The 23158-nt window shown below is 36.4% G+C and overlaps 1 protein-coding gene across 8 annotated transcripts in view; it reads right to left on the minus strand.

Moving 5' to 3' along the window:
• Nucleotide 1: 1 nt before the first annotated feature.
• Nucleotides 2-23158, minus strand: part of CCDC73 (coiled-coil domain containing 73) — a 78445-nt gene continuing 55288 nt past the window's right edge. For 4 of the 8 annotated variants that reach the window (XM_071808846.1, XM_065840234.2, XM_065840235.2 and 1 more), the window contains 9 exons: nt 22999-23058; nt 20566-20670; nt 15846-15956; nt 13672-13803; nt 11362-11397; nt 9663-9831; nt 6981-8519; nt 3924-4057; nt 2-892 (listed from right to left, as the gene is read on the minus strand). In XM_071808846.1, coding sequence (XP_071664947.1) covers nt 683-892; nt 3924-4057; nt 6981-8519; nt 9663-9831; nt 11362-11397; nt 13672-13803; nt 15846-15956; nt 20566-20670; nt 22999-23058 — 2496 coding nt within the window. In that variant the 3' untranslated portion in view covers nt 2-682. Of the gene's footprint in view, nt 893-3923; nt 4062-6980; nt 8520-9662; nt 9832-11361; nt 11398-13671; nt 13804-15845; nt 15957-20565; nt 20671-22998; nt 23059-23158 lie in introns of those variants that run through there. The other 4 variants (XM_071808848.1, XM_071808847.1, XM_071808845.1 and 1 more) reach the window with 3 other exon arrangements.

The raw sequence follows: 23158 nt of genomic DNA on the forward strand, positions 1-23158 counted from the left end.
GAGAAATGATAGTGCAAGTAATTGTAAGAGAGAAAAAATATCCCTTATGCCATAAGGGAGGAAAAATGTGAACCTGTTAGAAGTGAAACTGTATAAAGCAAAATCTGCTGCCTTATCTCTGTAAATCAGACCTGATGCTTTAGTGTTGAAAGAGATCCTACTGATGCAAAATCAACTGTTATATAAAAGATGTATTTAAAAATTTGGCAGTAAAGGTAAGCAGAAAACTTTCCTGTTGTTCTGCCACTTAGAACTGCTGTAAGTCCTTGTAAATGCTTGGAGAAACCATTGTATTTTGAAACAGTTGGAACTGATTTTGCTTGAAAACTGAGTGAGCAATCTGACAGAGAAACCAAATTGAAGTATTTCAGTCAAAAGAGTTCCCTTCTGCTCCTCACAAGTTAAGTAACCGTTTAATTTTACTTAATGGATATGAAAACATCAACTTGTGAACTTTATAGCTCTGGGCAAAGCTCATAACAACTTGGATTTTGATTGAGATTTAATGTTATTAGTAGGGATTGTATGAAATTTTTAACCTCACAACTGGTCTATATGCTGCATTAAACATGAAAGCACAGTATTTATATACTATATTCTATAGGAACACATTTACAGATCCGATTTACGTAAGTTATTAATCTGTGCGTAAAAGACATGCTTTATCTCCTGCCACTGATCTTCACTGCTTTTCTTCATATTTCCTTTTTCTTGCTGAATGAAGTCTCTCCAAAGTCAGGAATTTCTCGATTTCTTCCCCGTGGTTTTGTGTGACAGTGCTACGAACAGAACTGCTGTCCTCATCTCTGAGCACACGGTCGCTTCTTGCTGGAGTGACAGTCACATGAGGAGACTTCTGCTCGTGTTGTAAAGCAACAAATCCTTCTTTCACCTGACACAATACAAATTTAGCAGTTAATCTAGTGAAGTTCAGGTGCAAAGGTTCAAATTGTTAGATTTTGCAAGGAAATGTGAACAGAAAGGTAAGTGAATTGGAAAACATGTTTAATCTGAAATGCTTGCTTTGACTTTAATTTGGAAAACCTGATAATGACAAACATACTTTTATAAACCAAACCTTAACATAAGACTAGTACAGAAGAGTATGATTAAAACAACCCACAACCTTGTATTAGAATGCAGAATAGCAAAATAAATAGTTTAATTAAAGAGTTTAATGTTGCAATTGACAGTTCTACTGCTATGCAAGCATTTGATTAACAAAACCCAAAAGCACGAGGTTTATAGTGTTAACTCCCTCTCCGCTTGGCTGTATAGATCAGAAAGCAAACATCAGTAACTAGGTCTGTAACAGGCTGGGTTTTTATGTTAAAGATCTTTTTGTTCTTTGAATAGTTTTAATTACTATTTGATAGATACTTGATATCTATCCAAATCAAGCACATATGGCAACACAGTGGGGAAACAGTTCTTTGCTTGAATGATGAGTTCTCCGCTTGTAGCCCAACGTTGTGTTGCTCAGGTGACACAGAGCCCGTGTTGTGGTGGTTCTCGGGGATTTGTAATGTGATATCTTAACACTCTGGTTGCACATTATAGTATCCTAAGATGAGGCCTTCTACCTCTGCTCAGTTGCTTTTTAATATTTAGGCAACTGTGCCCCAACCAACTGTACGCCTGCCTTTATTTTAGCAGGTGAATTTTGTGCTAAAACTTTCCTTCCACAGTGCACAAGCATTTACTGAAATTTGAAATCAGAACAATAAACTTCATGCACATTGTTCACTTAGCTTATTGCATCAGTAGCAAACGTGACTACCATGCTCCTGAAGTTACTGCTACTTCAGGTCAATAGTAACTGTCATCTCCATTGCAATGATGAAGCAGCTTCTTCATTTGAACAATAAAATTTTCAACCTGGTAATTCTAGGGACTTGCACATACACTCTTCCATGCTCTTCCCAAAGGCCTCAGATTTTCCTTCATTGCAAGCTGCTGGTCAAAATCTCTGTGGAACAGCACATGGGGCTGTGCCTGTCCTGAACTCATAGTCCAAGAAGAAAACTTCCAGTTAGATCTTCCACATGTGGAAGTAGAATTTTCCAGTGAAATCAAGCCATGCCATGTTACTTGGATTTTACTGAAGACAACAAACATTGAGCGCTCTTCGGAGAAGTAATTGCAGTTAGGTAATACAGATAGCTTTTTAATACAGTTCTGTGACAGTGGGTTTAGAATAAAGCTTAAAAAAATCCCAGCTGTCAAACTAAAAGACCTCAGCACCTTTACCATAAAATACAAGTAAAATACGCGTCTTACTGCCAGCACTGAGTAATATGGCAACCTATGGGACACATGCGTAAAAACCATTCATTGCTGAATAGTATGACTGCATAGCTAGGGACTTCGGTTTAAACTGAGGATGCTTATTCATCCTTAGCTTGGTGCTCAAGCATGTACGGACTAATGTTTAAAACAGTTCTTAATATTTTTACTAAAATTTTAAGTGCACCTGTTGCATTTCTTTGTAATTTTTATCACTTTTTAGAGTACTGTACTTTGGTTGAATGAGATTACCCAAAGTGTAGAATGCATAAGCCTGCTCTAGCTATAACTGTACATGTTAGTCAAAACAAATAAACTGAGCAGCAAAAAAGACTGCTGAGCCTATTTTTAATCTAACAGCTTTACCATATCGGTCATAAAAATGACAAATTTGAGGACAGAAGGTATTAGAATGACACCAGAACAGAAGGGAGGGAGTGCTCTGCAGTGTCCCAGGCTGAGATTTCATAGATTAAGTATTTGGAAAATAATCTAAGGTCAAAGCAGCGAGGCAGCCTATTTGTGTCCACCTCAGCTTTTACTTAGCCGGCACATAAGAAGCTTTAGTTTGGAGGTGACAAAGTAGATACAACCACAATCAGGTAATGAAATACAGCTTTTTGTTAGCAATAGATTAGGTGTTTTAGTTCACTTAATTCTTGGCTCCACCTCAATGAGAAAAAGCAAGAGAGGCACAGCAAATACCACTACTGTGTTTGGTGAAAAGTCTGCCTCTCTGTCATTCCCAATTAGAGTCACGTCAAGAAAGCGGAGTAATTTAAAATATCAGTCTTCTGAATTTCAGAGAATGTGAATCCTAGTGGCATTGAGAGCTGGTAAATGCACTGAAATCAGCCAAATCTGTCACTTGAAAACACTGACCTCAACCCTCATCCCAGAAAGAACAGCCATAACTACCTGAAAGTACCTCTAGAATCTTCTGAAAAGGAAGATCAGCTGCAGTTGTAAATTATTGTATGACTTTTGAATATGTTTAGCATTAGGTCAACTCCTAATGCAGCAGTTACAGCTGTTCAAGCTCCACAGTGCAACATAGATCTAAAAAATGCATATGAGCCACTGCTAATGCCATCCTGAGTTAAGTTGTCTTAAAGGGAAACAACGGGCTTCTGGTTAATTCTCTGCTTTTACACATTGGTGTAAAGTCATCCTACTAAATAATAAGCTAACTCTAAAAATGGCATAATGTAACTGCAGCATAGATTAAACAGATACACTAATTCATAGATATGCTGAATTATGAGTCTTTCATGTATTCTTTTAAATAACATGTTTCCCTTATTACTTGACAGGAACAATGTTTTTTATACTTTTACATGCTACTTTTTTCTAACTCCTAGTTCTACTGTAGGTGATGATTTTTATTAGGGTGTACAATGAACTACCCTCATCCTCCCCTCCTAAACAGACTGGTTAGCATCTGTTTGATTCATATGCTGTGACTTTTTCCTGCTGCTTTCTATCAACCTTAATTGTGAAAAATGGTGCCTTGTTGCCCTTTTGATATTATTTTGGAGATTGACTCAGTCTTAAAGTATCCAGATGCGTACAGTTGTACAAATATCTGTGGAATTAGCTCACTGAGGTCTGGTCCGCAATATTTTTAATTGACTTACATGTTCTGTGGGAAAAGAAGAATCATAAAAAGTCTTTGCTATAGCATTCCATTCTTCAGTCGGGTCTCCCTGGGGGTCTCGGTGGATACTAGAGGTATTCAAAGTGTCGGCAGCTCTGTTAAAACTGGTAGAACCTGACTGACGAAAAGGAAATGGTAACAACTGCAATTTAGTCTCTAGGCACTAATTGTAAAGTAACTAAACTTCTGGTTTACCTCTGATCTTAAAAAGTCAAATATTTTTGTTTTACATCACTGAATCTCTGTTGTAAGCTTGTTCCCTCTTCACTTTTTTTTCCACATACTTCTGCATTTATGTTTTTTTTCTCTAAAATGTTTCTACTCTGATTAAAAATATTAATATAATTTTCACGTATTAATGACAGATGAAAACTGCAATTTATAAGAAGTGTATTTTCAAACAGTATTACTTTAAGACTCACCTTCTGATAATGGTAATAAAATAGGTAATTACTGCCATCCTGACATCATACTCCAGAGTACTTGTTATTAAAAAGCCATTCTGAATACAAAGGTTTTTAGACAAAGAACATATTAAACAAGGAGCCTTTCTATAAATGGCTATACCTAATATTTCAGGAAATCGGGCGATAGTTATCTACTAAAGGTAGGAAGGGCGAATGAGTAGATCAATCATAGCAGAGTAAAAGGCTCCGATCCTGCAGGGGCTTTATGCACTGGTAGGAGACTGTTGAAAGCAATACCAAGTTCCCTGTGAGACCAAAACCCAAGTGTACTTTTACAGCGACTCATGATGCAAACAGTGGCTGTTTTGTCACTATACAGATGCCTGTCGATCACTGCTACAACAGTAAAATCTTTGTTTTGCTACGAAAATACATGGTACCTCATGGTAATGTAACAATTAATAAAGAATTCTGTCATTTTTCTCTTGGAAGAGGAAAACGGTTATGAGATTGTGTTTGTTTTCTAAGAGTTTGCCGTGAAGATCCTGCCTATTCCAAGTTCACTCTATTTACTGATGTGGAGTGGCCACTCTCTGGGAATTGGAGTTGTATAAATAGTAATTGCACTGGGGTTAGGCAGCGAAAGGAATTCCCTCAGGTGAGCTTACTAAACTGTTTCACCAGTGCTCTTCACCTCTAGGTCTTCCGTATGGTTTAACTGTTTGTGCTTAAGTAAGAAAGAAAATAAAAAAGAAAAATATTCCACTCGAGGTTTGCCATTTGGGAAAATCCCTGGAAATAAAACAAAATCTGACTGTAATAAATCTTGGAAGTTGCAGTGTTGAGTACCACAAGGACAGGTAAGTGTTCTGGTCCCCACCAGAGGTGCAGGATCCAGAGAAGAAGGGACATTTCTCAATGAGGCAGTGTGATGAGAAGGAGGCACATCTGGGACCCTGACCAAGATCCCCACTGTGAAGTTTTGCTGGAATCCAAGAGGTTTGGGGACTCCAGGCAACTCATTTGAGGAACTAGACTTACGTTAAAATCCCTACCGCCTCCTTTGGATGAACCTCTCAGTCACTTGTTGGAATTGCTTTGCATACAGAAAGGTTTCTGAGGAGGAACACATGGAAGAACTACAGATAGTGCTGTCCTTACAGAGAAGGCACACGCAGAACATCACATAACTTTGCATTTCTTGAAACAGTAATTAAGAAATGACATACCGTCTGAAATCAGGATTCTGCTACCTTTGTACCTCCTTTATTGTTGTAGGGACAAAGACTTTTCTGAAACTGAACTTTGAAAAATTGTGCATCTGTATACAAATATACATAGGGAAGAGACCAAGTACAGAAACAAAATTACCTATAAACCTAAGGATGTAACACCAGAACAACATAAAGAAACCAGACTGCTGGATTTCTGTCTCACTGCCACTGGCTGCAAAACTACAGGCTGGGAGACAAGGTATCTGCTCTTTAGATGCCCAAGGGGCAAAGCTCACAACACCACATCAACAAAACATCAAATAGACACAAACACCCTGATATTGTGGATCTAGCTCTTTTCAAAAAGATCTAAGCACCCAAAGCTCCATTATTCTACAAAAGCAGGGGCTTTGATTCCTTCTAAAGCCTCAGAGATCATCTGCTTTTTCAAGCTTAACAACATGCATTTAGAATAGAATGTGCATGTGAGCTTTATTTTGAGAAAGGAAGGCACCACTCTGCCCAGTTACTGAAGTAGAGGAACATCTAGAAATGTACTGGAGTCACTTCACTGTGGAAATAGAGATGATACTTTTATTATCTGGGTAAAAGATTGGTTTAGAAATGGCATTTTCAGTAAAAAAATAGGTAATCTAGCACCTGATCTTATTGTAAAACAAATCTAAAACAGTTTTTCCACATTTCAGTGATGATTTAGAAACACATGGAATAAAGTTCGTAATTACTGTTTTGCATACGCAAACTTTTGCTCAGCAAATAATCACCAAATGGCAGCAGTAGGGAATGGAAAAGCTGCTTGAGCACATTTAACAGCAAGGTCTGTTTTCCAGAGCTTCAAAGAATAGTAACTTCTGCCTTCACATTTTCAACACATTCAGATGGTTTTGAGAGTCCATCTGAACGAAGATATACCATAAAATAGAAAAGTAAGCTTTTTCTAAGCCCTATCTAAAGAAGCATCCACTAGTTCAAAAATTACCCTAATTTTTATGCAAAACAAGGACACTGAATAATTTCCAAAAGCTGCTTACTGCTTTTCAGATACATGCAGAGCCCTGATAAAGTACACGCTACATTAAGACTAGAAATCCCTATAAAAATTCAGTTTCCCATCACACTGCTTTCCTTTCATAAAGGGAAATATGAGAAAAAGTTTATTTAATCAGATAATTGAGTAAACAAAACTGTTTAGTTGCATTTATTTTCTAAGTTAATGGAGAAACTCATCTTTCAAGTTGTTTGGGTTGGTTCTTTTCTCCCCCCACGTAACTAAAATATCAGAAGGTTTATATTTTTGTAATGCTACATTAAACTTAGATGCATAAATTTCATGTTAATAATTTTTCTTCGTATATTCAGTACATGCTTGAAAACATAAAAGCTTATTTTTCTTACCTAGTCCTGTTTCTCTTCTGTCAACATTTTCACTGAGATTCTGACACTGGGTTTTTGTGATAACCTTTGTGTTTTCCACGGAGCGTGGCAGTTGCTCTTTCAAAGAGGAAGGTTCCTTGGAAGCTGAAGTCCATGTAGCTTGACCTCTCATTTGATTTACTCTTGAACAAGAACTGAGGTCTAAAAAATTTAAGTATACTGGAGTTTTCTCAGCTTTTTTATCTGAGGTTGAAAGATCAAAGGATGACCTTCCACTTATGTTTACTAAATTTCCAGATGTTCTCATGGGTAAAGAGCATGATTCTTTCAGGTGACCCTCAGCAAACTTCCTTCCTGGAACTGCACTACTGAGAGAGTCTTTCTTCTCTTTTAAAAATGTGTTATTTGTTGAATTATTAATCTCCAGGGAATGTCCACTTTTGATGGAGTGTATTTGAATATCATCATGAGCTTTTTTACATGGAATTACTTTATCTGGACTAATTCTATCTTTCGGGGGTTTTTTATGAGTGATTATTTCAAGACCATCAGCCTTTACTGGAGATACGGCTTCACTGTTCGAAGTACATGTATTTGTAGCATTCCCTGTTTGTTCACTGCTGTCTTGTTCAGGTTGCTTGCTGCGCATGTCATCCACATTTATTCTTCTCTCTATTTTGGGGGGGCATAAATTGAAAGTACCTAAGAGAGACCTACAAGCACTTTGTTCCTTTGCGGCATCATCACCGCTTGTGTTACCACAATAAACAGTTGGCACATTTTGAGCATCAGTTGCTGGAACACCAGCACTCCTCATAGCACCATTTCTGTTTGTGTTTCTGGCATTGCCATCGTCATTTCTGGCTTCAGCATCTACGTGTGTCTGTTTAAAAGGAAGTTTATGCAAACCACTCAGATTTAACAAGTTTTTTTCTGTTTTATGTAATCCATTGCCTACAAAATTGTCACTGTCCAGCAAGCTACATTTTTGATATTCAGTTTGAGACTTTTCTTTAATATAAGAGAGTATGCCAAAACTTAATTCCTTAGCTTGATGATTATCTATACTTCTCTCACTCACAGCATTCTTCTCAGGGCAAAGAACCACCTCAGACTCGGGTTTGGGTGCTTCAGGTGTGAGGACACTTTTGTTGTGTTGCACGGTGTTTAACTTCTTATCTGCCTCAGTACAAACTGATTCACTTGTAGTATTGCACAATTCTTGCTTGCTAGAGTTGGTCTCCTGATTTCCATTTCGCTTGTTCTCTGCATGTGCAGTGTCAGCACTGTCTAAAAAGACCTTTCTTTGTATGTAGCATGTTGCTGATGGCTCGGTGCTGTCCTGGAGCTTTTGTTCTAAATTTGTGTTGTTTTCATCTCGTAACATTCTACATGCTGCTCCTACATTTTCAGTTTCTTTGCACTCAGTGACATGGACTTCTGAGGTCTGTTCTTGGGTAATTAAACCAGTATTCCTGGGAGAAGCCTCCCTTTGCTTTTCTTCATAAGGGCTAGCAACATTAATTTCATCCTTAAAGCTGTTTTCAAGAACTTGTAAATCTGTTAGAGGCAATGTATTCTCTAGTTAGTGATAGATAACGCAGAGGTTAAGTAATGCTTTATTTCTACAGTGTAAAATTTCCAAAGAGATGGACTCAAGATTAGTATCGATACTGATTTTTCTTATCTTACCTTTATCAAAAAGTAAAGTAAGTACCGCATTATGGTAACTTGCAAAGTATCTATAAATTGTTCAAACAGAAAGTATGTTAACATTCTGTAGATTTTAGATATGGCGTATAGCTGAAATATTTCCCAACTTATATTTGTCAGCCTTATTATTGAAAGGAGTTTTCATTATGAAATTATAGCACATACTTAACCATTGTGTGGACTACATAAAGTTTAAGCCACTGGTTACTACTACAACTGTATTTGTCTTTGTTTTTGAACATGGTATTTTTAGCTAAACAGAAAACAAAACAAACAAAACTGTTTAAGAGACTCTGTTCATACCAAAGGGAATATGCTCTGACTGGATGGTAGTTGGCCAGTGAGGAATAACAAGCATTTCAAATCAGAAAAGTGTTTTCTGCAAGATGCATTTGAAGGCTGTGAGCATTGATCCTTGAAAGCAGCCACTTTGCAGTTCAAAAGCTTTTAAATTTCCACTCATCTTTGCTACATTTTAGAGACCGAGCATTAGAGATTAAGTATGTTTCCTTTTGGTGGCTTCAAAAAATTACTTACTGGAGTTACAAAGTGCTTTGTATAGAAAAGTATTATGATTATCCACATGAATGGACTTCCATTGTCCTGTGCAGCGCAATCACTTTCTGTGGCTTTCATTATTTGATGGGAAGGAAAAAGTCCTTGGTTTTGCTTTCAAACACTTCTATACACATTATAGTTCTTCCTAACCCTATTCACTTCATGAACTGGCATGCAGGAAGAGCACTGCGACAGCCTGAGAGGTGACAGCACATGGATCTTATTTAATGTCCCAGGGCAGCCCCTGGAAATATGGTGCTGTCATTCAGAGCTTTGTGGCTTTATCATAGATTAGCACCACTGACACCGAGAATTTTACTGTCGTTAGTACAAAAACATTTAATTCAGAATTCAAGCATTCTCTGTATCTGTAAACGTCTATCCTTTCTTCAACAACACTACTTATGTCTATTATCCATGTAATGCTCTTACTTTGTTCTATCTGTAATTCCTCAGTGCTCAAAGAGTAGTCCATTGTGGCTTTTACTTTGGTTTCTCCTTCATGCCCAGAATTACCATCTTTTCTTATTACAGATTGCACACACTCATTTTCTTTCTGGATAGCCTGTATTTCACTGTCTTTCGAGTGTTCTTGACCACTCTAGCATAAGAAGGAACAAAAAATTTTAAGGTTTAATAATTTACTACGGTCACTGATTAAATTTAAAGTTCAAGACTTAGACTGAAAATTATTTTTACAATTCTGATGGAAAACAAAGGCCATTCACCTGAAGTATACCAAGTTAACATAAATGGATTTTAAAAGCAGACTAATAGCCTAGAAGGGTAGGAGATAAATTAGATCCGGCTATATTACAGTCCACAGAGCAAAGTTATACAGATTGGCAGAATTTCTCAGAGGAGGAGGAGATGTTGTACATGTGCTGACTGGATTGCTCCCTCTGTCTGCTGCCTAATTCAGTGACCTGCTCAGTAATTACATGCAGAAAAAACCTGCATTATTGCTATTTACATTCAAACACATGTGCATACACACACATATTAACACTATTTCCTTCTAACAAACCACCTAGGATTTTTAAGTTCATTTCATATGCAAATAAGGCTTATGAATTTGCAATTCCTGTCAGTCAGTTCCTCATTCCCTCCTAGACGGCTATTTTAACCTGAATTTGAGTCAAATTCAACAATGGTAGAAGCCTGAAAGATGTGTCTACTTAAAGACACTGGTCTACTACTGCAGCCGTATGTGTCTTGATTTTTTTAATAAATTCAAATAAATTGCATTCAATAAAGTTCTGTGAAAACTGGGGAGCTGAATAGTGAAGAAACACCCTAATAAAACCCCAACCAAAAAAAGAAGATGCATCCTTTCTCATCATCAACTATTTGGCAGCTGAAAGCAGGAGCACGTGCTGCCTCTTGCCCTAAGGACAGGGTATGAAGGTCGGTGGCCGTGGAAGGGAGCAGGGGTATCGCTCAGTCCATAAAAGATGTGAGAGAAAGCAGAAGGCACTTGGGTGACTGGAGGTGTTGCAAAAGGAAAACTGGGGCTTGGGAGGGAGTTACAAGCACTGTGCTTGGGCATCAGATGCGTGGGGAGGACAGAGGATATTGCAAAATGCGGTAAAAAATGGCATTATTGCTATGGTGGCACAGTAGCTGATGTAGAATACAAATCCGGAGGAAATAGTTTTTCTGCAGGTCACAGAAACATCCTGATGCTCCCAGCTTTGCTGGATTTGGGGAGGAAGGAGTCCTGCTGAACGGAATGGAGGATGGTTCTAAAAATACTTTTCCTCTGCCAAATCCACCACCTCCAACTAGAAGTTCCAACTGAAGTGTCTTTTTCTTTACCTCATGTTTTATTATCATCTTTCCTGTCATTCTGACTTGGAAGACATAAATATTACATCTTTTTTGTTTTCTAAGTTTTTAATTAGTTAATTTTGCCTCTTGGCTGTATACAGCCTTGGCATCACATTTTCAAAATTTTCCTTTTAAATACAAATACTAGAAATTTCCTTTTTCTTTCATGAAAGGTGTAATTCTTTTATACTCTCTTGATTGTAGGAACTGTTTGTTTAGACAGAAACACCAAACACCACAATATAATTGTGCCTGATACTCTTTGGTACAGGTGTAAACCAGCTACGGCACTGGAACTTACCACATCTGTTGGTACGGGCTGAACTGCTGAATCCATCTGAAACAAACACAATAAAGTGGTCTCAGATAAAGGTTACATGATTCAGATGGGTTGAATAAAACATGTTTCCATTAACTTCATATGGCTGTTCAGCCCTTCAAGATGCATAAACTAAAATGCCTACACCTGTAAAACTATTGAACCTGGATTTTAGATTTTACTAAATCACAGCAAAAAATTAACTATGTAACATACATAGAGCTAAGATGACCCTTCCTTCAACAGAATAGTTCATACTTTGAAATTCAAAACCTTCTCAAAACCAGACCCCCTGCACACACACACACAAAAGAATTACAACCCATTGCTGGGTGTAGCCTTATTCTCCCATGGTACACAGCTGTATTAAAAATTATATTAAACTAAATGTGAAGCCTGGTAAAGCTAAACTAAATTGCAATTTGAGTCTGTAATGAGGTCTGACATCGTACATTTCTTTTAAAAAAGGCCTTTTATTTAATTACTATTCCGCAGGTGATCAGTATGAAGAAGTTTATACACACTCTAGATTTCATGCCTCACAAATAATCACAGACAGGGGTTTCAGATTGCAGTAGGTGTAAAATTAAATATATGCATATTTCCTTGCAACACCTGAAGCCATAGTCAAGGTCTAAATCACAGCCTACACCTTGACCTATTATGTTTTCCCAGACACTGACTCATTACTGATGCAAGGTGAAATTCCACAAAGTAGAATAATCAATATGATCTGCTGCAGCTTCTGTAATTTCTTGGCAGTGTTCCACTGGAGATTTGTCTCAGCTGAACTGCCCAGCTTTGGAAATCTTATGATCATGCAACACAAAGTGGTGTGGCAATTTACCATGAGATAGTGTAAAATGTATTTCATAGACCACACCTCAGAGCTTTTTGCATTTATGATCATATGCTTTAAGCTTGTCAACATTCAACTCAGTAAGCACAAGTCCCATTTATCATGAACGACTGCCTGTATGCATTGATTCCACATCCTAAACATAATTCGTATTTCATTGTCATTCAAAGAAACAATGATTTTTAAAAGTTATACACACTGCATTATACCTTGTTGGATTCATACAGCTTTGGCACGATGAGTACTCATTTCAAGTCTAACTTCCATTGCATAATTAAGCAGATATGTACATGTATATATTCATATATGTGTGTACGTGAGCTATAAACATACATACATGCATTGTGAATAAAGAGACTTTAAGTTCTTCCCAATTCTAAAAAATTATTATGGTTTGCCATTTTACTGCGAATGCATAAACTAGTTCTAAAAAAAGTTATCTGTCTTTACAGTCTCAGTGTCTTCCTATTTTCCTAATACTGAAAGCAAAATCATATACATACAAAATGAGTTTTCCCTTCTTTGAAGGATAATTCATTACTTGAATGTAAAAACTAATGGAAAAGATGATATAACTAATACTTAGCTGAACAGGTTTTTCTTATGGCTTATGACTCTCCCCGCTGTTTCAGTCTTACAAAAGACCAGAATACAAATTTCTAGTCCAGTTTCAGTAAGGGATAACACAAAGCTGCAGAGCTCCATGCTCTTCCTTTTGCTCCAAAAGACCATCTTCATGTGCTTCACCACTTGTTGACTTCTTGTATGTGCTCTGAATGAAGAGCTGAACGAGGATTTGGTTCATCCAGCCAAGCAAGCTCAATTCTAGATCAACCTGCTCTGCATAAAACAGTTTTTACCTCCCGCATTCTTTACTTGCTGAGCTTGCTGTGCCTTTGGTGATTTAAGTGAAATAAAGGTTGGGGTTTTTTTAAGCTGAAACTGAAGAACTTAGATAACCTATATATTGACAGAATGAATCTTGTGATCTGTCCCGTATTACAGAGGTTGAAATTAGTTTCTCTGAGTAGAAGTGAACTTACTGGCACACTTCCAGGGAACTTATATACATATGAGGTCAATGGGGCTGCCACAGCATTTGAGAAACAGCCACACAAAATATGGTTGTGAAATAGGATTTAGTGAAGATAGATTATTTAAGATAACTGCTATCTATTGTGTATATATTCATTAATGAGGTATCATCAAGTTTCTATGATATAAGCACCCTTCTGGGTGAAAGGGGAACATTCTCTGGGTACAGTAAGTTTTAATGGCATCTTGGGTCACTGACTACATCAGATAAATTTTAGGTTTAAAAATGTCATAGGAAGATCAGTAGACATGACAGCCAGATACAGAAACTGTTGTCTCTCATTCTGTAATATTTTTTACAAGAAATGAAAAGTACCACAGCTATTAGAGACACTTACCTGCAGACTTTCCACTTGCTCAGAATGCTGGTTTCCCTGAGGAGGATGATAATCTTCAAGATGTCTATGAACTCCTTTAAGAGAATTCAGCTCATTTTTAATAGTGTCTATTTCTCTTCTCATGTTTTCCTCCTGTAATAATGGAGGGTACACAGAGCACACACAAATCTTTACTGCATGTTTAAATATGTAGAACAGCATTTTACAGGGGTATCGACAGCTTAGCAAATTAAAGTAAATCCTTAAAAGGAAGTATAGATGCTAAGGAATTTCTTTGTACAAAATAAGATAATTCTGAGCTCTTTCATTCAAAACAAAAAATTTAATCACATTTCCATTAGAGAAGTTACCTTTTATTAGTTGGGGGTTTGTGAGATTTGTTTTTGTAGCTTTCTTCCTTTTCTGGCTCAAAGAAACATGCTAGTGACCATTCAAACTCTACCCCCATCAGGGGGTGTCAAGCTCATTTTCACCAGGGGCCACATCAGCCTCGTGGTTGCCTTCAAAGGGTCAGATGTAATGTAGGAGTAGTTACATTTATACAGTCCTAAAATTACATCTGGCCCTTTGAAGGCAACTGCGACGCTGATGTGGCCCCCGATGAAAATAAGCTTGACATGCCTGACCTACATTGTCAAGAACCTACAGCAAATAACTTGCTTGGTACTTCTGTAAATAACCTCAAACATTCAACGCTTCTTCAGTGGCTATGTAATGACTGAAATTTAGTATTTAGAACAAAAAAGTGGGTCAAACATACAAGTAGTAAAAGAACAGACGGGCAGTTTTACAGAAATACCTTCACTTAACTTACAAGTATTTCCAGAGCAGTGTATAACGTTAACATTATTAACGATAGCGCTATACTTCAAGAAATTAAGATACCAACTTTCTAGTTAGCCATAGCAGAAATATTGGGGGGAGGGGGGAAGAATCTTCTAAAGAATGGTCGCAAACATTCCTGAGAAATAAGCAGGGCAAATTCTGCAAAGGAAACTATGGTGTAAGACTCTCTCAGGAATCAGGGAGATCAAACCTCCTCAGGGCAGTGAGCGACAAAGCAGTTCAGCTCTGTTGGAGTCTCATGTTGCTGTCATCTCCACAGTGGCTGCACTCAGAGGAGTTGGCCTTAGACAACAGGACTACACAGACAACTTTGCATTATTTCCCCACAGCCTCCCTGAGAATCTATCTACCAAATCCAAAAACTTTTCTGGCAGTCGGTACCAATTATGTAGAAGTAGAAAATACAAGAATATTAAACAAATGGTGCTTAGAGTCTGGTTTCCACACACCAAAATATCTTGTCTTATTCAAGAAGTATTGATCTTTCTATACTTACTACAGACACTTTTTACAGCTACAATATTTTTCTAATTATTTTGGATTAAATAATTACTGAAGTATTCTTTAAAAGTAATGCATTAGTGGAAAGAGCAGTAAATACTGAAGGCGGATTATTGTTTAGGTGTACACAGAGGTGAACTCACTGAGGAGACATACAGGTTTTTACCTTTTCTTAACCTCTTTTACCCCAGAGTCCACACAGAACAATTCCTGATGCATCAGGACCTCTCCTGTATCCGGTATCTCTACCTGATTCAGTTTGAGGTTGTTTTTTCGTTGTTTTGTTTCCTGGGCATATGGCCCTTCAGACGTATCTTTAGTCTATGTCACTTCAGTCTATGTGGGTTTACATGTATTTTTTACTATATACAGTTCAGTGATAGTTTTCTCAGGGTACAACAGCGCAGCCTAGAAATGCTGGTATTCTCTGAATAAGTTAGGTAAAAACCTGTAAATTTTCTGAAACATACATAAAATTCAATGTAAATTAGAAAGTGTATCAGCTTCCATGTGTAGGTGATGGCACGTGTGTAATTCCAGAATATTTTTAAGTGCTAAATTCAAGGTAACACCTGATACTCTGGCTCTTGCTTTATACAACTGCAGGAAGTGCGCTGACCTTTTAGAGCACAGAAGTCAACATTTCTCTTAAATTTACCTTTTCAAAATATTCATTTCTAAAAGAGTCTGCATTACTTGAAAAGAAATGGCTTGTTTTTATTGTAATATTTCTGCAATATTTTCTCGGCTTTTAGGAATTACCTGGAATGTTTGATGACTATTTCAAAAACCTTTTAATACTCTAGTATTTAATTTAATAAACCTACATCTTTTTTCCAAGTTCTTAGTGCTTTCTCATGCTCATTCTGAAGATTAAGGAACTTTTCTTCATTTTCCTTTGCCTTCTCCCTTTGCAGCTCATTATCTCTTTCAAGGGTCTGCAATAAAATTAATTATCCAAAAAATAATCAATACCACATTAATGAATTTTGATGTGTTTTATGTTGCTTGGACCTTTGCTTCTAACATGCTGGAAGTGCCATACAGATCAGTGATAATGTGCTATCTCAACAATAATTTTCATAAATTAACAGAAAGGTGCTTATAGTTTAGCTAACAGGAAACAGGGGGAGGTTATGAAAAAAGAAATGGCTATAAAAGGGTATAAAAACACTTGCCATTATTCAGTTTCACTGCATAAGTTTTAATGTGCTGAAAAAGTAATATAAAGTCCAGAGATGAGAAATATGAATTGTAGCACAATCTAGACCCATTGTACTTAAAGAAAAAACTATTGTGTACTCAAATAAAAGATTTTTATTTTTCTGATCGGTTTTTCTGTCCTCAATTGTTTATTAACCCATCTTATAAACTGTATAAACTTTAAATTCTAAAACATATCTACTGGAACATGAAGTATATGTCTGATTATCCTTTAATTTATTTTTATTAGATCAGTGGAATAGGACTGCATTAACATAACAGTAATATTAAGTTTTATACTATCATAATTGTACTTGCAACATTTTTGGCTTAACTCTTTCAGCCTCACTGTGCTAAATTAAAGCAATCTTGTCTAACTTGAACAGTAACTTCATACACATCTTGGGTACTGTTGGAATTTTTATCCTATCACATTTTTATAACAATATGGAAGATAAAAGACTGACTGCATCCACTGTCTACTATGTAGATGACACAAATATATTTGATAATGTAAACATGACTTTAATACATGTAGCTATATCACCAGCTACATATTTATGACTCTGCTGACTTACTTTGGAAGTCCACTTGAAAAATGTTAAGTTATGGAGGAAATACGCCAAAGCAATTCCCTTTTACTTAATTTTTTAACTCAAAATGAGTCTACTTCTTGATTCACTTAGCATGCATTTTGAAATGACTACGTTAGATTAGCTACACTATTAATACAAATACATTTTACAGGTATTAACACTAGGAAAATTTAGACTACCTTGCATTTTTTTTTACCAATGGAAAAAGTTGTGCCTAAGAATATAATAGATCTTCTCTGACAGATTCTATAATTAAAAAGATGAGACAATTCAACAATACATCATCTGAACAATCACACTGGCTTAGCACCTTTCATCCAGTTCTATAAACTAGAAGTCCAAGATCTCCTGTCTTTGATAAACCTGCTCTAACTCCAAGGATGTCACTTGTGTCTCAAATGCAACCTCCTCTGAGATGGAATTTAAGTCAGTCTCTCTGATTAGGTGCTTTGCAAGTCATTCTTACCTTTGTTGATGAGTGGACTGACCTAAAACTGAAAGGATTTACGTATCTTTAGGTTAGCAATTGCACACAGGATTCATTCTTTTAAGTGGTAACGACAACACCACCACAGATCTTAGGCCAAAGTATCAGGAGTAACAGATGAATAGAACTGATCATATGTTGAAGCCAATTGTACAGAGAGGGGAATACCTGCATTCCTTGCATTCTCAAGTATTCTGTCATCTGTTACAGAATTGTAACTTGCTTTTCTGAACTCATAATGACATTGGTATCCTAACACTATATATGCATAGACAGAATGAGAAATGACAGTATGATCTTCCTCAGATGTTTAAGTATACTGTCATCTCAAGCCCAAGAATAAGCCATAATTTTTGTGAGTATAAGTATAAAAATATTTCCATGAGACTGTACAATCACTCCTTCCGTTCTTCTGTTATTCTGAAGAAACTCTTTTTCTTGATGAGCAAGGCCCACAAATTCGACAGGGATTTAGGACAGAGCATAAGAATAATACATAACCTTCAGAGCCCATTCATCATATTGTGGTTCTAGAATCAATAAAGATGAAAGCAACAACTCTCAAACTGGAAGGCAAGTGGTTAGATCCTTCAAGTTACATATTCAGCTCCCTATTTTTCTAAGTTCCATTTGTTGCTTAAAAAAAAATGACACTGCAAAATAAGCAGTTAAAACTGTCTCATTCCCTGGAATATCCTGGTAATTGTATCAAAACATCAGCCAAACAAGTCGCTATAAAAAGTAACAATATTTTATGACTGCAGTTTAAAGAGAAAGACAGATATTTCTGACAAACCAAAATAACCCCATGAGCTCACATGGAAAGAACAAAAACATGTGACATTCACTTTTAACAGAGCATAATATTTACATCACGCTGTTTAAGGGAATTGTGGCATTTTATGCTTGTATTTGTCAGGTTTACAAAAAACACATCTGTTAAAATATCCAGCCACTTCTGTGCTTCCAGATGTGATCTCTTGAAAGCTTGTCACTCATGTGTGCTTATATAAATGTTATGAATATTTTCATTCCCATTCTCAAGTAAGAATGTCTTGGTCTTGAGAATGCACAGAGTGCTCTCACAAAACCCAACTGAGATCAAATCTTAGCTGCTCTTAAGTGCCACAGGGAAGACTAAGAAGGAATATTTATATCTAAGTATTGAGGAGTCCTCGTATAGTCAACAGAGCTTTCAAAGATTGAATCAAGAGCCTCTTATTAGTACTCCATGTCTTGTAACACCAATTTCATCTCAAGTACTTATGCCTGCAAGAAATTACCTTTGAAGACAACACTGAAGCTTTAATGACTAGAAATAATTCGTCCTGTAGTTAAAAAGACAGAAAACATTAATACTTTTCCAATGTCTAATATAAATGGGACTCAAAGCTGGCTCTCTAATTGGAATTAGTATAATTGCAATCAGAAATCAATTATTGGTGTGTATAGGCTTGCAAAACAGAGACTTGTACTCGATTCATATGTTAACAACAACAAAACCAGCTACACTTTTCTTACACCTGTAGACATTTATGTGGAGTCCTCAAAGATAAGACTTACAGATACCATTCACAGTTTTAGCAGGAGTTTTAAGGCATACTATAAACTTCATCTGAGATGAGAAACAACAGCTCAGAAATACTATCAAGAAAAAAGCACTTTTAGAACACACCTGCTATTCAACAATCCTGACACAAAGATCATAAAGGGCCCCCTGTAGTATGAAAGTCACAATCAGTAAGGCTATATACCAATTAAATTATCTTGAGCTTCTGGTTAATTTACAAAGTAATTTCAATCATCTTAAAACATAAAATTCATGTTACCTTCTTACTATAATAAAAACCAGTATTGTATGAAGAGCAAGTAATCCAGCTGTTTCCCTGGACCTAACAGATAAATAATAGAGGTTACGGAAAATGATGCTTCTTCAGGCGATTCTACAGCCAGGGTACTGTTAAGTTAATCTTTGTGAAAAAGTTTTAAACATGTTAAAGACTTTTTTTTCCCATCAAACTGTGCTTTGTGGGGGTTTTTGGTTTTGTTTTTTGAAGAGCCAATATACAAAAGACAAACTGGAGAACTCTGAAGATTCATAATGAACTGGTGGGACTGTTCTCCACATTGAGAAGCACTTCTTGGTTCTAGAGCACTCCAAGATCAAAGAATGAAAATCCAGCACTCTAATACAAACACAGGAACCTAGACATCCAAAATCAGTGACTTTCTTTCTTTTCTAGTCATTACAGGTTATCCAGTACTAAAAAGCAGGTACTTTGGTTTCAAGTGAAAATGTAGCTAGTTTCTGATGGAAATCAGAACTTATCTGTAACCTTACTTTTTTCATCAAATGCAAAATTCATATATTTGTATTGTGGTAGAAGGCAAACTGCTTATATCTATAAAAAGACAAAGGTAAAAGGTTCCGTGAAGTGAATCAAATTTCAATATACCATAGAAGCATTTACTTAGAAATAAAAGGAAGTTTAATTTGAAATTAACTGAGTTCCTAGTTCAAAACCTTGGCCTCACAGGCCAAGCAGAGAATGGGATAGCTGTGGTTATGTATGGACAAATAGTAGATATTAATTATTAACAGTCCGATTAATAGTTGTACCTGAACTCTGCACGGCAGAGCTGACCAGAACAGATATGACCTTAATCTTCAATGCACTGTGGGCCAGTCTGTCTGCTGGTGTCACACTGGATCTAATCTGTTCAGAGCCACTTTTATACACTCACAGAGGAACTGAGGAATGCTGCAACTCCACACTCTCCAGCATCGCTACGGAACACCTTCAGCATAAATACGACACCAGACCACACAGCCAGAAATGGCTGAGGATATGCTCACTCTTAGGCTCTCTGCTATAATAAAACTGAGGACAAGTTCCAGCTATGAAGATCTGAAATTTGAAGTCTTTTCCAGAAAATAAATTTACATCAACATGGAAATTATAAGAAGCAGAAGTCAAAATAATTTGATTTCAAAATATTTGAAAGCAACCCCCAGGATGTTCTGGTTTTACCCTCCAGAAATGGCTGATACAAATGGCAACCATGATTTACTTCACGGGGAGAACTAAAGAGAGGGAAACCATAGACTGTGCTTCAGGGTTCATGCTGACAGTTAAGGAGCTGAGGGAGCAATGGAAGTGAGGTCAAAAGTTCTGAAAAGCATTCAGATGTCTTAAACAGCTCTGGACTTAAAAATACATAACAGATAGTAGCAGTTTGTCTAATCAAGAAAAATCTGACCTGATATTCTTCTTTCAGTGCCTTTAATTCACTTTCCATTCTAACATTCGTTTGGGTTATTCGCTGAAGCAGCTCTTGCACACATTGGAGAGAGCTGAGAATTTCCTTATTAATACAAACAAATTAGGATATATTGAATAAGATTTTGTTTCTGAAGTTTAAACATTAGATAATTTATGTCTTTTAGATTAACATATTTATTTTTTATTCTGCCAGTGCTTACAAAATCATGTATATAAAGTGTACTTCAATGTCAACATTGGGGAAGGGCTTGTAGGAAGAAATCAGAACAACTCCAGGTTTTTTTGACCTTTTGCCTTGGAGAAGATAACATTATTATAATTTGTTATAACTTATTCTTTTTCAGAGATTTTTCTTATAATTAGAATGAACAATCCATTGATACTTTAAAGACACGTAGTGCAAATCCAATGCCACTGTGAGCTCAATTAATCTATCAGAATAATTTTATGATACCATATTACAGTTCTGGAAAATATGGAAAAAGCCACCCAAAATGAGCTGATTAAGGTGGTATATATTTGCAAACTCATGGATGCTGCCGTTAAGTCTGTTGCAGTGAGCTGAAAATAAGGATGGAATGGATACAGAGTCATTTTATACTAAACATTACAAAGCACATTTCCAAAGATTCAGAGACAGATGGAATGATCAAGCCAAGCCAATTTCCACTCCCTAAAGATCAGGACAGTAGTTACTAAAAGAAGACCTGCACAGGACAAAACCCCTGAGTTTCAGGCAGAAGACAGTCTTAAATGTGCTCAGTTGCTTCAAGATATATCAAGGAACATATTATTAAACAAAGGACTTTCATACACTTGCAAAGAGCTTTCAAATTTATCTATTTTGTTCTACTGTATGCACAGACACAGCCATCTACTAAAAATAAAACCATTATTTTGGGTGTACTCTTATTCCTTTTCAAGCATGTATACTCTTATGAAGAAATAAATACTATTTTTGCACTGGAGCTTAATTTATCTTTAGTTCAATTATACATCTAGAAAACTGAACCCCAAAGATGTGGAACAGCTTGCCCAGTGTCATTAGGCTGGTCTGTTGGGCCATGTCTTTTGAATCTGGTAGACTGTTCACTCTACTAGAAAAGATTGCTTCTCTGCATACACTTGAGTGTAAATCAGGTCTAATTTAGACAGTATATTCAGCCTCACTCCAAGAACCACTGAAGCCAACATCTTCAGTTAATCCAGCTGGTAAATTTGTAGGACTCTATGATAAAGCAATCTAGGTCTTCTAACCCAAGTTTTTGGAGAAAACATGAAGTTCATCTCTTTATTAGAGTCCTCCCCAGATTTATACCAAAACCCACCATATGTTAAAACAAACCAAGCTATAGCAATTCACACAGAATGAAATAAAAAAAAAAAAAAAAAAAGAGTCCTTCTCTTAGATAATACATATCACACGCACGTAAGAATTATGCCACAAGTATCTCCATATAAAAGCTTTTAGCGCATTCAGGTGCTGCGGGAGGTACTGAAGCCTGAGCGTGCCTGTCATTTTTTCCATGTGTTTATTGGCAGGTATTTTAAAAAAGCAAGCTCCAAATGCAAACAGGCTTTTACAGATTGGAAGAGCACTTCTGGCTGAGCCTTCAGTGAGTGGGCATAGAAGCAGGGTCCTGCTTCTGTCCCTCCCTGAGAACAAGAACGATAAACTTCTCTGACATGTTTGCTTTAATGAACTGCAGAATGAAAATTCTGCAGCTGTTTAAGAAAATAAAAAAATAAACCCAACCTTTTTACACTTAATATTCTGCAAAACAGTGTATTATGCTGTTATTACAGGGGACGTAAGTTTTTTTGCTATGTTTGATACTTGGCTCCATGTAACCGTTTGAATATCAGAGTTTGCTCTGTGACATACCTGAGTTTGTGATAGAAGATGGTCTTAACTCTGTTCAGCTATGCACAGGTATAGCTTAATATTCTAAATGTGTATGTTTTGTACAAATGGAACACCATTTGCATTGCATATGATTGACACATGATTCTAATTTCACCTGGTTTCAGTACCAGCAGTATCATAGTAAACTGTCGGCAACCAGAAAGCAGAACAGCAAGCGTGCCGTGCAAACCTTATCACTTATTTGTACGGAACCATTATGTAAACAACTATTTCATGGGTATACCAAACTTCTCCCATCTGAACTCAAAGAAAAACTTAAGACTTGGAATAAAGTGTCAAAAACTGTCCTTCATTTTGCTAGCACATTTTCTAAAATTTGAGTAAGATCCCATTTATGTTAGTAATAAAATATTTCTGAAGAGTAAGCAAGTGAATTTAATTAGTTTTAATAGCTTAGTATAACAACAGAAGAAACTTAAATATAAAATATAGCACATATATTCTAAGTGATTTTTAAATAGCAAAGTCACATGAACAACTCACCAGCTTTTCTTCCTTAATGTGAGCGTTTTCTTCTTGAACTTTTTTACTAACTGCTGTCTCCTTAAAAAAGAGTATGAAGAACAGTAAAAATAATTTAAAATTATTGTCTATTTTCTTTAGTAATATTGTATTAACAGGACATTGTGAATCAACATGAAGC

This window comes from Patagioenas fasciata, chromosome 5, assembly GCF_037038585.1.
Source record: "Patagioenas fasciata isolate bPatFas1 chromosome 5, bPatFas1.hap1, whole genome shotgun sequence".
NCBI lineage: Eukaryota > Metazoa > Chordata > Aves > Columbiformes > Columbidae > Patagioenas > Patagioenas fasciata.